The sequence below is a fragment of the Oryctolagus cuniculus genome, chromosome 4, assembly GCF_964237555.1.
Source record: "Oryctolagus cuniculus chromosome 4, mOryCun1.1, whole genome shotgun sequence".
Lineage (NCBI taxonomy): Eukaryota > Metazoa > Chordata > Mammalia > Lagomorpha > Leporidae > Oryctolagus > Oryctolagus cuniculus.
The window spans coordinates 63,280,462-63,295,963 of record NC_091435.1 but is presented as its reverse complement, the minus strand read 5'-3'; the positions used below and the strand labels follow the sequence as shown (position 1 = coordinate 63,295,963).

Here is a 15,502-nt window from a genome sequence, read left to right as displayed (position 1 = left end):
AACGTTACGCAGGTTTACGCGGATGGTAATTTAGAATTGAGTTTCAAGCCAGGGCAGGGTGGCCACAGAGCCCTGTTCTCAGCTACTGTGTTGTAGCACCTCCTTCCCTAAAATGTAGTTTAGGACAAATGTGTAGTTTAGGACAAAGAATAATGAACTGTAGCTTTTTGTTTCATAAATAAAATTTATTCTATGAGGATACTTCAAAAGGTTCACAGAAAATGGACTTCAAAGTTAAGTTTGTTCTGATGCAAAAAATTTTTGAAAGTAACTTTTGTGTGTGTATGTATATAAATTAAGACCATGGCTTTAGTGAACTATTTTTGTTTTACATCTCCACAATAAAATATGTTATAGTAAGCTGGCAGGATTTAAAGTGATTGTAGTATATATATATTAATTGTGTAATTTTTTTTCTTTCTCCTCAGTTTCATGGTTTTCTCCAAATGAAAATATTCTCATTGTTATTTTCCCAATTTTGGCTATACTTCTGTTCTGGGGACAGTTTGGCATTTTAAGTAAGTATTCCTATTTTTCATTTATGTTTTAATTATGAACCTTATTTCTAAGAGAAATTAACTTCAGTGATATTATTTAAACTGTATTAGGAAATATTACTGTGATAAATAAGAATATGCAATTTGAATATTAATCATTGTATAGGAGTATATCTATTGCCCCTCATATTTTTATATAGTTCCATTTGAATTCCCAAGAAGGTGGTTTTTTATTATTTTTTAAATCCCTTAAGAATCAATAGTGTAAATACTGGTAATACCTCCTTAAATTCATATATTTTAATATTTATCAAATGTTTATACACGTATTATGCCATTTAGAAAGCTGATAGTCACATACTACATCAATGTTTAGAGAGAATACTATACTCTGGAGCATAAAGATTCCCTTCTCTTTCTGTTCTCAGTTTGAATTCTTGTGTGTGTATGTTCACCCCTGGGAAAACCCAGTTTGAACTGTGTTGTATCATCCTCGCTGTGCAGATCTGTGGCCTAGCAGCCACAGGAGAGTTGTGTTCTTATCTTGCTTCCCTGTAATAATCGTGTACCCCAGCCTCTGAGGGCAGCTCTTGATGCTGTGTCAGATTTGGCACAAACAATACAGAGTTATTATTATGAGCTAAATAGGTAATATGCATTCTAGTTTATGTTTACACTCAATATTTCCATGCTGGCTTGGTAAAGAAATTTCCTAAATTTGTGAAGTTCTGAGGAGCAGTTAAACATTTAAAATGTAAGATTTATTCCTACTCTCCCCCATAGCACCTTGAAACAGTCATTGAAGACCAGTAAACATCTCTACAGGCAGGGAGTAAATAATGGTGATTTCGTTTATTCTGCAACCTTCAGTAAAATACCACAATGGATTGGCCTAATGTATACTTCATGAATCTTCTGGAAGCTTTTAACCATGTTGGCAGACTTTGGCATTAAGGGCTGTCATATGATTTGGGCAGGGTATAGCCTGTTTCTAAGTTCATGAAATTATTTCATGTTACTGTGATTTGTTAAATCTGTTTTGCTGGTAACAGCGTTATCATAAGGGACATTATTTTTAGTGTAATTGACCAAGAATGAATCTGTTTACTATTAGCAACATTTTTATATAATAAGTTTTCCATTTTTTTTCTGATTTAAAATAGTAGTAGAGCCATCCTCATTATACATAGGGATTGGTTCCAGATCCCGTCTCAGATACCAATATCTGGGGATGCTCAAGTCTGTTATATAAAACGACATATTATTTACATGTAGGCTGAGCCTATCCTCTGATATGCTTTAAATCATCTCCAGATTGCACATAATATAATGTGAATGCTCTAAGTTGTTGATGTACTATATTGTTTTGGAATAATAATGAGGAAAAAGTCTGTACATGCTCAGTATAGATGCATTATTTTCAATTTTTCAGTTAATTGGATCAAGGATGTAGAATTCAGAGTTACAGAGGGACATTTGTGCATATCATTTTAGAATACCTGGTACAATACAGGAAGTTATAGCAAAAGAACAATTAAAATCATCTGGGGTCCCCAAACTAGAAGCGAACTATTGGTATTTCCTAGTGAATTTCCCGCTTCCCTTTCTGTCTTTTTCATTCATTTTTGTTATGTGTCTTTAAAAATAGAAGACATAAATTAATTCATGTAGTTTCTATACTTACACATCCTGATTTTCCCCCTGTGTCTTTAGAAATCTTGTTATAGCTGCCTGTGCTCTACTTTTATGGATGTTCTATAATTTACTTAACTCTCATCTTTGTGGATATTAGGGATGTTTCCAAATTTTTTGATACTATGAAAGTAACTCTGCTAAATATATGTAATCCTAGTAATGGCAGAGAAAGTGTATGCCTCATGATACACCCTGCATAAATGTTCTCCAGAAACATTGTATCAACTGCTATTGCAGATGAGAATACCTGTTATCATTCTAAAATTATTCTAAAATCTTTGCTAATTTGATGAGTGAAAAAACATCCTTTTTTAGTTTTCATTTTTGTATTAGGATAATTTTTTTATGTTTGTTTGAGAGGCAGTGAGAGATTGAAAGAGTCTGCTGGTTCACTGTGCAAATGCCCACAATGGCTATGCCTGCTTTGGGGGTTGAAGCAGAGAGGCAGGAATGCAGTCAAGGTCTCCCAAATGGGTAGCAGGAACTCGGTTACTTGAGACACTGCCGCTGCCTCCTAGGGTCCATGTTAGCAGGAAAGTGGAGTCAGGAGCTGTAGCCCAGTATTTAACCCAGGCTCCCTGAGATGGCACAGGTTGCTCAAGCATTTTAACTGCTAGGCCCAGTGCCTGCCCTTTGAACCAGTGCTGTTTACCACTACAAAGTACCTGCTCCAACATCCTGAATTTATTTTGAGAATTTCCTTTTCTTGAGGAATGAACATTTATGTGATAGACCACGGATTAGATGACATTGCTATTGACAGTGGAGAATGTTGACATGATTTGTTTGTTCTACGGTTAGCTATTGACAGGGTGCCTGGTTATGGCAAGGTACTGGGCTAAGTGCTTGAGATGTGGAGGTGAAGCACACGTCTCCCTGGCCATGCAGCACTCACATTTCAACCATTTCAGTGAGGGAGAAGTGTGTGTGTCTTTGTGTCCTGTGCCTTGTGTCACATCTTTAAGACAGTCATGGATCCTAATCTTCACTTTTCTTTTGGTGACTTTCAGAAGAGGTCTCCTGGTCTGGTGTGGATGTTCCACCAGACAGGAGAGCCCTTGTATTTTCCACCTGCTCAGTTACATGTTGGTTGGTTATGTTTCTGTATGTTACACCTGCGATGGTAACAATAGTTACAGAGAAAGGGAGAGACAGAGAGAGAGAGAGAGAGAGAGAGAGAGAGAGAAGATACCATCCAACTACTGGTTCACTCCCCCAAATGGCTGCAGCAACAGCCAGGGCTGGGCCAGGCTGAAGCCCGGATCCCAGAGCCTCTTCCCGGTCTCCCACGTGTGTGCAGGGGCCCAAGCACTTGGGCCATCTGCCTTGGCTCTCCCAGGCACATCAGCAGGGAGCCAGATCAGAAGTGTAGCAGCCTCAGGCCAGCACCCACATAGAATACTGGTGTCACAGGTGGCAGCCAAACCAGCTATGCCACACCACCAGCCCCTATCATCTCCCTTTCTAAGTTTGTATTCGCTTCCAACATTTTATCTTATGCAGTCACTCTCAATATTATGAAATATCTCCAAGAGTTCTTTTTATCTGAAGTTTATGTTTTTGTTTGTTTGCCAGAGTCATTCCCTCTAGGGCATCTTCATTCCTGTTCCAGCTTCCTTACTGTCCCCTCAGTTGTGCCAGTAGGGTCACCTTCACTGAGTTCCTCTGGTTGCGTCTTGAGAGCCTATTGCATAACAGTATGTCGACATTCCCACGCTCACGGTTTCTTCCACTACTTCGTTTATGGTCTATTGGAATTTCTCATAGAGCATTCTGTCTCTTCATGCCTGTGGCTCTTTCATCTCTGTTGCCCACTTGCATCATTTTATTGTCTATCACAGACATTTATCACTGGGAGTCAGGGAGGTAACACAGCTGCGTGCTTTGCTGTCTGTCCATGAGTAACGCATGTCACCAACAGGCTCCAAAGAAGTGATGTGATCGGTGCTGATCGTGATGCGCAGCTACCATGTACATGGCAATTTGTAGACTGAGGAGATAGCAATGAAATTCATACTTTGTGCCATTACTCAGCTAATATATTGTGAAGACTAAAATTTGAAGTGTTTGGGGGAACTTGTTTTGGGTAAACCGTGGTAGCTGGAATTCATGCATGTTAGAACTGTGCAAAATGTTTTGAACCCATTATGTTTTTTTTTTACCTTTTATTTAATGAATATAAATTTCCAAAGTACAGAATATTGATTACAATGGCTTCCCCCCCATAACGTCCCTCCAACCCGCAACCCTCCCCTTATCCACTCCCTCTCCCCTTCCATTCACATCAAGATTCATTTTCGATTCTCTTTATATACAGAAGATCAGTTTAGCATACATTAAGTAAGGATTTCAACAGTTTGCTCCCACACAGAAACATAAAGTGAAAAATACTGTTTGAGTACTAGTTATAGCATTAAATCTCAATGTACAGCACACTAAGGACAGAGATCCTACATGATGAGTAAGTGCACAGTGACTCCTGTTGTTGACTTAACAAATTGACACTCTTGTTTATGGCATCAGTAATCACCCTAGGCTCTTGTCATGAGCTGCCAAGGCTATGGAAGCCCCCTGAGTTCACCGACTCTGATCATTTTTAGACAAGGCCATGGTCAAAGTGGAAGTTCTCTCCTCCCTTCAGAGAAGGTACCTCCTTCTTTGATGACCCATTCTTTCCACTGGGATCTCACTCACGGAGATCTTTCATTTAGGTTTTTTTTTTTTTTTTCCCCAGAGTGTCTTGGCTTTCCATGCCTGAAATAGTCTCATGGGCATTTCAGCCGGATCCGCATGCCTTAAGGGCTGATTATGAGGCCAGAGTGCTGTTAGGACATTTGCCATTCTATGGGTCTGCTGTGTATCTCACTTCCCATGTTGGATCATTCTCTCCCTTTTTTATTCTATCAGCTAGTATTTGCAGACACTATTCTTGTTTATGTGATCCCTTTGGTTCTTAGTCCTATCATTACGACCAATTGTGAATAGAAATTGATCACTGGGACTAGTACACATGCCACCTTGATGGGATTGAATTCGAATCCCCTGGTATGTTTCTAACTCTACTGTTTGAGGTAAGTCAGTTTGAGCATGTCCCGAATTGCACATCTCTTCCCTCTCTTATTCCCACTCTTATATTTAACAGCGATCACTTTTCAGTTAAGTTTCAGCACTTAAGAAGAATTGTGTATTGATTACAGTATTCAAAAAAAAGTAAAGAAAGAAATCTACCAACAACAGATGCTGGCAAGTATGTGGGGAAAAAGGGACACTAACCCACTGTTGGTGGGAATGCAAACTGGTAAGCCACTATGGAAGTCAGTCTGGAGATTCCTCAGAAACCTGAACATAACCCTACCATTCAACCCAGCCATCCCACTCCTTGGAATTTACCCAAAGGAAATTAAATTGGCAAACAAACAAGCTGTCTGCGCATTAATGTTTATTGTAGCTCAATTCACAATAGCTAAGACCTGGAACCAACCTAAATGCCCATCAACAGTAGACTGGATAAAGAAATTATGGGACATGTACTCTATCGAATACTATACAGCAGTCAAAAACAACGAAATCCGGTCATTTGCAACAAGATGGAGGAATCTGGAAAACATCATGCTGAGTGAATTAAGCCAGTCCCAAAGGGACAAATATCATATGTTCTCCCTGATCGGCCACAACTGAATGAGCAGCAAAGGGGAAACCTGTTGAAGTGAAATGGACACTATGAGAAACAGTGACTTGATCAGCTCTTGTCCTGACGGTTGATGTACAATGTAATACTTTATCCATTTTAGTATTTTCTCTTTGTTTTGTTCTAGTACTATTGGTTGAACTCTGTGATTAACACACAGTTATTTTTAGGTGTTTAAATTTTAACTGAAAAGTGATCACTGTTAAATATAAGAGTGGGAATAAGAGAGGGAGGAGATGTACAATTTGGGACATGCCCAATTGAACTTGCCCGAAATGGTGGAGTTAGAAACATGCCAGGGGATCCCAATACAATCCAATCAAGGTGGCATGTACCAATGCCATCTCACTAGTCCAAGTGATCAATTTCAGTTCACAATTGATCACACTGATAGGTCTAAGAGTCAAAGGGATCACACAAACAAATCTAGTGTCTGCTGATGCTAGCTGATAGAATCAAAAAGGGAGAGAACAATCCATCATGGGAAGCGGGATACACAGTAGACTCTTAGAATGGCAGATGTCCTAAATAGCACTCTGGCCTCAGAATCAGACCTTAAGGCATTCGGATATGGCTGAAGAGCCCATGAGAGTATTTTAGGTAACTCATGACTAGAGCCTAGGGAGATTACTGATGCCATAAACAAGAGTGTCAAATTGTTAAGTCAACAACAGGAGTCACTGTGTACTTACTCCTCATGTGGGATCTGTCCTTAGTGTGTTGTCCAATGCGAAGTAATGCTATAACTAGTACTGAAACAGTATTTAACACTTTGTGTTTCTGTGTGGGTGTAAACTGATGAAATCTTTACTTAATATATACTGAATTGATCTTCTGTATATAAAGATAATTGAAAATGAATCTTGATGTGAATGGAATGGGAGAGGGAGCGGGAGATGGGAGGGTTGTGAGTGGGAGGGAAATTATGGGGGGGAAGCCATTGTAATCCATTAACTGTACTTTGAAAATTTATATTTACTAAATAAAAAATAAAAAAAATAAATTTCCTCTTTTGAAAAAAAAAGAACTGTGCAAAATGAGGACTTCTATAATTTATTTCAGATTTGTGCATGTTTCATTTCCTTTTTTATTAATATAAAGAGAACAGGTTTCATGCATTTCATAGGTACAGTTCCAAGAAGACAACTACACTTCCCTTTCTCTCCTCCCCTTCCCCCAACCCACCTCCCACCCTCCCCTCTCTTCCTCTCATCAGTTTTTGCAAAGACATAATTTCAATCCACTCTATATTCACAGGCTTAATTCACCACTAACCATAATATTCAAAAAGTACAAAGTAGAAAGAGCACAGTTCCACAGCAGTATAAACAAGGGCTAAAAACAGCAATCATATCACCATGTCCATTTCATTCCCAAACATTTTTTTGTATTGTGTATTAACTAACGCATATCACAGAAAACATATTTGTCATTGTCATTTCCTTTTAAACTTTCTCATCCTTACTCAAGATTATTCCATATGGATTTTAGTTACTGTTCAGAGGGATTTGAGAGGCTGTTCCTGTAGTAAACATTGATGGAATTCAAGGAAAAAAATTCATCATAACAGCCTTGAGGTCCAACCAAGTCCCTGAGTTCCGATTTAAGGACTAGCTTGAGAGTGAAAATAGTCAACGAGAGCATGTTTTTAAAAAGTAATGAAACAGTTTCTTGATAGAAAAATCATTCTTAAGAAATGATGACATATACTAAATTATGCTAGGAAATGGATATCCAAAAAGATAAAATGACATAATATTATTGTAGTCATTCTGTGATCTGGTTGGTGACCCCTGATATAGGACTTTGTTCTTAAGTTTACTATGAATTGTTTGATAATCTTGAACTCCCTTTCTTGATCCTGTACACATAGTGATCACATTCTGTTATTAAATAATGTGGTTATGACCTGATTTTATTGGAGGAGGCACCAAACGCAGCTATAGCTCAGCATTTTACTCTTTTGTAGAAATGTAGTTGCTACTTACCTGACTCTTTCCAAATGCAGCCGTCCAACTGCCTATATGTACTGTGACATTGTGAGCTCTTCTACAAAGCCAGGGAAACTTTGAAATGGGGAAAAAGAAATGAGTCTGTTGGACATCCTTTTCTTTGATCTTTTATATTCTGAGCACTTATTACACAAAGCCTGGGCTCTTTTATTTCTAGGTCCTACAGACTTCAGATATGATGTCTAGTCAGTAATCACTTTCACAGAATCATTTTATTGAAGCAAGTTGGATAGTGTATGAAGTTTATTATGAAATTATTCTTCTTGCCTTCTAGCAAGTAACCAGCTTATAATTGGTATTAATATTCATTTTTCTCTAATGCCAGTTGCACAAAATTTGTTTGTGTGCATGAGTATTTTAAATGAATGTCTAAAAATTTTAAATAATAATTTAAATTTAAATAATTAAAAAATTTGCAATTCTAATTTCACTTGAAAAATCATTGGATGTATTTTATCCTTCATTGAATACGATACTGGTTTACAGCTCAACAGATTCTAAAATTAGCTTGCTAGAGTTATCAGAAAACAGTACTATAATACAAAAATCGAACACTTGTCTTACTTTATGGCTTATTTGTAATTTAGTATGCATTATATTTCACTGGTAAACCACCATGCCTCTCTACTCACTCATTGATCACTTGACTAGGGACTGTCTAAATGTCATGTTTTTGAGCAAACATTACATTCTTGGCTTTGGGAGTTTTGCTGGATGGTCTGCAGTCTGTGTGTGCCTATTGAGTGTATGACATACAGTCTTCACAGAATCATGACAACTTAGCATGGTAGATTCGATTTTATCCCCATGTTGACTTCATAATTTCAGCAGATTTCATCAGTGGCAACCTATATTCTGTCTTACATATGTGCTCTCTATCAGTTACAAGAGACTAGAAAACCCTGCTTTTGATTCATAATGTTAGCTGTTTGTTCAGTAGCTAGAGGGACAGGTTGTTGCTTTATTGCATGTTGAATTTGAAAGATGATATAAATAAATGATATTTCTTAGATCGGAGTAGATTCTCACCTTTTCTGTAGTGAGAGAAGAAGATCTGGGAATAACACCCTCACCCCTCCCACAAACCCCTTCTCAAGCACCCACCCTCACCTGTTGGGACATCAGGTCCTCAAGGAAGGCCTTGTGTTTGCGTCTTTGCTCACTGTTAGCTGTGTTAGTGATTGTTGCATAGCTACATAGTGTTCGGTCTGTTATCATTGCTTTAATCTACTTGTTCCTTAAATTGGACCAATAAAAAGGGCCTGGAACATTTTAGATACAAAGTAAGTATTTGTAGAACTAATGAATGAACCAATCTAACATGGTTCTAAGAACTAGCCTGCTATGTATAGTTATTTTATAGAAGATATGAAAGGGAAAATTTTAGAATTTCTAAATGTTTAACAAAAATGTTTTATTGTCCCCCTGATACATAGTATTCCTGTGCCAGGCAGCACTTACATTTTAAGTTTCTTGTTAAAAATGTAAATACCATTATTTTGCACATGTTTTATTTTGTGTATTGATTTCAGTAGTTGTAGCTGAGGGGAATCTTTAAAAAGCATGCCGAGTTTTAAAATTGCATAGCTTGGCTTCACAACCAACCAGAAAATCATACCAAGAAATTTGATAAGAGCCCGCTGTTAGGAACACAACAAATTGTGTTTATCTTAATGCTAAATATTTGGGGGAATAACTTGAATCTATTTTCTTGTTGCATTTCATGTTTTGATAAATTTAATAAATAAGGATAAATCCTCTTACAAAAGGACAAAGAAATGATCATCAACCAAAGGTTGTCAAGCTTATCTCCAAGGCATCTTGCCCATTAGTTACACTGAGAAAGTTGACCACTGGGCTGACAACAAGCTATCTTCCCCACACTTGCTGTGGGACCTGCTGAATCTTGGCCATTGTAAACAAAGAAAATGAGCCAAGGAAACTCTTTGTAAAGATTCACTTGAGAAAACATAGAAATAAATAAATCTTTTTAAAAAAATAAAACATAGAGATACTCTTTTATCACCTATGTTTACTTAAGTAGATCCCACTAATGTATTTGTCAGAAATGGTTGCTTAATTTAAGGAAAGGTTTAAGATAGCCTTGAAAATAATTAGTAGAGAACCAATCAACAGGAACTAAAGTGACCTCCAATGTATAGTGTACTTATTCTCAAATGAAAAGGGACATTTTATGATAAACACTGTCTGCAGCAGTGTTTTGTGGTGTTTTATTTTTGTTCCCGTCATTGACATTATTTTTTTCCTGTTTCTTCTATGTGTGAAGGGGTTGAATTTTATAGACCGTCCAAACTTTCGTTTTTGTTAAGAATGGCATGAGTCAGCCTTTTTTGCATGAAATGATAGTGTATTCCAGGGAAAATTCTTGTTGCTTGATCTTAGGAGCTCCTTTATGTTGTGCATTTTCCCTGGGAGAACCTCTTATGAAGGTTTGATTGATTGGGAGATACATTTGAAGCAGCCTCTATTCTGCAGGTCTTTGCAGAACTTTCAAACTCCGTTTAAATGATGATATACAGGGGATTAAAATGGAAAACAGGACATGTGTCTACAGAAAGTTTGTTTTCCTGTGTGGGTTCCTTTTGTGACCAATACAGTCAATTACGTTCCAGTCAGAATTGGAGCCTAGAAAAGCAGAAGCTGTGAGAACTCTGTGCTTCATGATAAAGAAGGGATCTGGCTGTGTAGTAGTCTTATAAATTCCAAGGCTGCTTGTAGCTAACTGACCCAGTAAACACTTGGAGCAGTTGCCTTAGGATGCTCTGTGATTTCATGGATTTCTCTCGTCTAACTCATGTAGATTTCAGTTAATCAGCTTAAGGATTGGTTATTACCTGCATCTCCTTTCAAGAGACTAAAATTAAGGTTATAACTGAAGTATGGATAGGTAGCAAATCAAAAAATCTTCAGGTGGCTGCAGTATATATATTTTTTATATTAAAATGTTATTTTTTTATTTTTTTAACATTTATTTAATGAATATAAATTTCCAAAGTACAGCTTATGGATTACAATGGCTTCCCCCCCCATAACTTCCCTCCCACTCACAACCATATATATTAAAATATACATTTTATCAAAGTCATTTTATTTATTGATTGATTTGAGTTTATTAATCTTATTTAATGTCTATTTAGTGAAAGAAAACTAAATGCTAAATAAATATGGTATTTTAAATATCTCTCCCTTTATGACAGCCATTCATTCATTACTGACATGGAGAATATTCATGTGTGGATGACATATAGCAGAATTCAGTCATACACTCTATTTCTTCTTGCTACTCAGAATACTTTTACATTGCAATTAGTCATGTCCTAGTGAAAATTAATTGTAATATTAATCAAAACAGAGAAGGTTGATACACAGTAAAGGAAATGATATTTTAGGCTTACCTATTATATAGTTTTTTCCCCAGGGAGAGTACTGGGTACTTAACAGTAGAACTAGTATCAGAAACAATAATATGTATAATGGATCCTGTTGAGTCTTGTGGTTTATTATTTTAAAATATTTTACTTGAAAACTGTAATCTTTTTTCCCTCCATCAGGATTTCACAAAGGTGTGATTGTACAAGTTCAATGTTTTTCAAAATGAAATACCTAGATTTATTAATTTGGCATAAAGTGGAGTGTAACCGATTTTTTCCTCATCAACATTATTTATGTCCATGTTGTGTTATCAATCTCGAGTGATTTTGCTTATCAAAGCACATTGGCAGTGTCTGAAAGACATTCTGATTGACATCTGTAACACAGAGCAGCCCCCAAAGATAGATCTAGCCCACAAAGCTAATAGTGCCTCAGTTGAGAAAGCCCATTGTATATATAACTTTATTCTTTCAACTTTAGGTGAACAAAATGTACATTCAGCATCCATATTTATACTGTCGTGACCCTTCATAGCATATGATTTGATAAGTTGTTGCTCAGAAATTATTTATGTATAATGAGTTTTCAGTTTGTCTCTGCCCTCTTATCAGTTTCAAAAACGGCTTCACTTGTGATTGACGTCATAAAACTCTTTGTTTTGTTTTTAAGCACTTAAGTATAAATCCAATCGTACGAACAAGAAAATTATTCTTTTGCTTATTGCTGGCCTGCTACTCACCGTAATTGTCATTGTTGGAGCCATCCTTTTTGTCCCAGGTAAGATGTGCAGTAACTGTGAGGGAATGCAGGGTGTAAAAGAAGGGATTCCAAGGGGGTGTTGTATTTGGTAGGGCTGTAACAAATTATGGCAAACTGGGTGGTTTAAAATAGCAGAAATTCTCTTGCCACTCTGGAGGCAATAAACCTGAAATCAGGATGCCATCCGAAGCACACTCCCTCTCCAGGCTGTAGGAGAGAATCCATTCCTAGTCTCATCTGGCTTCTGGTGTCTCCCAGCAGTCCTTGGCATTCTTCTTTTGTGGCAGTGTAACTCCAGTCTCTTTCAGTGAGGTCGAAGTGCCTCCTCACCTCCTCTGTGTCATTTTCCTGTGTCTGTGTCAATTCTTCCTCTGCTTCTCTGTTACATGCACACTTACTGCAATTAGGGCTCACCAATAGAATCCTGGATAAGCTCCTCTGTTCAGAATTCCATAATCCTATCTGGTGCCATATAATACAGTATTCCTTTCCTATGCAAGGTACTTTTACTACAGGATCAAGAGTGGGAATATCTTTGGCGCCGTCATTAGACCCACAAAGGCAGGTTTCATGGGCCAAGACACAGAAGTGGGAATGAAGACTGAAGTGGCAGTGGCATTTGGGAAATGGGAGTGTGAGTGGGAAGTCAGGGTTTGTAGAACGTGGAAAGAAACAAAGACAGACTCGTACTCAGAGTGGTTGATGAAGGAATGTCACTGTTGCTTTATGTGAAAAATGCAGTATTGGTGAATGTTGAACAACACAAATTTGGCAGTTCTATTCCACCTCTGAAATTAGTGAGGGCATGGGAAGGAAGGGAATTATTGCAGAAGATAACTTGAAAGAGCAATTAACCGGACTTTGGATCAGACTGAACATAGCAAATGAAGGAATGCTGAAAGGTGACTACAGGTTTCTCATCTAGAATTCTGTAAAGGAACTAAGAACAAGGTAGAACCGATGTGAAGTTGTAACGTGTTGAGGCTTAAATTTTGAGATTTATGTATCTTAAGTTTAATTTTAAATAACCAAATGTACACACTCATTTTGTGTGAAAGTTTGGGGAAACATCTTTAAACCTTTCACCGTATTTTAAGAGTAGCTTTGAGATTATAATGCAGTAAATATATTAAATACTTTAACTTCCTGAAAAGGAGGAAATATGTAGGAAAATATTTTAAGTGCTTTCATTTATTAACAGGTGAATATTCAATAAAGAATGCTTCTGGACTTGGTTTCATTGTAATTTCTACAGGGATATTAATATCACTTCAGTATAATGTGTTTATGACAGGTAGGTATTATTCCAGTGTAATTTTTCCTACCTTTTTCATTTATAAGAAAGCAATTTTGTTGAAAACATTCTTGTATTATTTCACAACTCTGTAAAGCTGTTTTACTGAAAAGATTTCCAGGGACAGGCATTTAATCTGTCAGTTAAGATGCCCACATCCCACGTTAGAGCACCTGGGTTTGAGTCCAAGCTCTACACCTGAATCTGGCTTCCTGCTAATTGAAACCTTGGGAAGTAGCAGTTGGTGGCTCAAATGACTGGGTTCCTGCCACTCACCTGGGAGACTGGATTGCGTTCTGGATTCCCAACTTTGACCTCAGCCATTACTGCATGTGAGCAGTGACCTGGCAGATGGGAGCATTTTCTCTGTCTCTCTCTCTCTCTCTCTCTCTCTTTTTCTCTCTTTCTCTCTCTCTCTGTCTCAAATATATAAATACAAATTTGGGGGGAAAAAATCCTCCATGCCACTCTTAGAGGTTATTTGAAGATTAAGATCTTTAAGTCATTGAATTATTTTGTAAGACATCATTTTCATATGTGTTTGATGCCAGTCAGAAAAAAAAATTATTGAAGATTTATATATTTGATAGGCAGAGTGATGGGGAGAGAAAGAAACAAACATATCTTCCATCCGCTAGTTCACTCCCCAAATGCCTACAAGAGCTGAGGAGGGTTGAGCCAGGCCAAAGCAGGGTCCAGAAAGTTCATCCTGGTCTCCCACATAGGTGGCAGGAACCCAAGTACTGAGGCCGTCATGTGCTGTACAGAGTAGCCAGGACTCAAACCAGAGTCTTAAATATGGGATGCGGGCATGTCAAGTGGCAGCTTAACACACTGTGCCACAAGTCCTGCCCCCAGTCAGCAATATTTAAAATTTTATTATATAATTTCTTAAAGATTGTATTAATCTTCTGATTTCAGTTTTTGATCTTTAAGTAGATGTTAAACACATCCTTTCTGTTTATTTGCTAAACATCTACATTAAAAAGACTAGTTCTACAAAATGGAGTTATTAATTATAAATAGAAAAGTAATTTTTTAGTTGTGAACCTTGACAGTGTAGTTTTGAAAGACAATGTGGAGATACTAACTATAATCAATATAATTTTCTTTCCATTTCAAGACTAAACCACTGAGCTATTTTCATTATTGTTAAAAGAGTTAGATTTAACCCTCAGTCTTCCAGCCTTCTCTGGTTTACCATACATTAGAGAGGTAGCAATTTACTACAAAAGCACAAGTGCACAAGGAGGAGGTCATTGTGTTCACAGTCACTTGTTTGCATAGTGGTTTTATCCCCCAGAGCAGTTTTGTGTGCATGTGGAGAAGCCATGCATAATAGCCATTTTGTAAAATGCACAAGTGTGGTAAAAGCAGCATTGTCCTAAGATTTTGAGTAGAAATTACCCAGACCAGCTCATCTGAATGACAGTAGAAAGCTATTGACTGTGTCACTCTAGAGCTGACTTTTGTGTGGAAGTGTCAGAACTCCACAGTCAGCCTGTCATCATAGGATGATGATATTCCTGATTGCTACAAGGAGGAGTGATTGCTTCTGAATACTCAGCCTGCTTCTGTTGTATCCTTTTCCTTCCTGCAGCTTTTGGGATGACCTCCTTCACTGTTGCCATATTGATCACTCAGGTGCTGGGCTACGTCCTCGCAGTGGTTGGACTGTGTCTCTGTATCATGGGTAAGGGTTCATCCATTGTAGTCTGGTTTTGGATTTCTCTTAGGCAGAGCTCTTCTTTTGCTTTCTTCCTTTTTAAAAAATACACAGATTTATTTTTTGGAGAAGTCTTAGGTTTACAGCAAAATTGAATGGAAAGTACCGAGTTTCCTTTTACCCGCAGCCCTTTAGTATATACCTTACATAGCCACAGTCTCTGTCAACATCCCCACCAGAGTGGAACCAGCAGTGACACCTCATTATCACCCACAGTTCATAGTTTGCATTATGGTTCACTCTTGGTGTAATACATTCTATGGGTATGACAGATGTATCATGACATGTACTCACTATTGTAGTATTGATACAGAACGGTTTCCCTACCCTAGAAGTGCCTCCTGTTCTACCTGTTCATCCTTCCCTCTCCCCAAATCTTAGCAACAGTAATGTTTTCATTATCTTTGTAGTTTGCATTTTCCAGAATGTCTTGTAGCT

At 37.6% G+C, this 15,502-nt stretch overlaps 1 protein-coding gene across 9 annotated transcripts in view; it reads left to right on the top strand.

Annotated features, from left to right (window-relative positions):
• Nucleotides 1–15,502, top strand: part of LOC100355470 (leukocyte surface antigen CD47) — a 52,035-nt gene that overhangs the window by 26,444 nt on the left and 10,089 nt on the right. For all 9 annotated transcript variants that reach the window (XR_001794711.3, XR_001794710.3, XR_001794709.3 and 6 more), the window contains exons 3-6: nucleotides 429–518; nucleotides 11,955–12,062; nucleotides 13,246–13,338; nucleotides 14,939–15,031. Coding sequence is in view for 6 of the 9 variants with exons in the window: in XM_008266998.4 (XP_008265220.1) it covers nucleotides 429–518; nucleotides 11,955–12,062; nucleotides 13,246–13,338; nucleotides 14,939–15,031 (384 nt within the window). In the remaining 3 variants the exon portion in view is untranslated. The remainder of the gene's footprint in view (nucleotides 1–428; nucleotides 519–11,954; nucleotides 12,063–13,245; nucleotides 13,339–14,938; nucleotides 15,032–15,502) is intronic.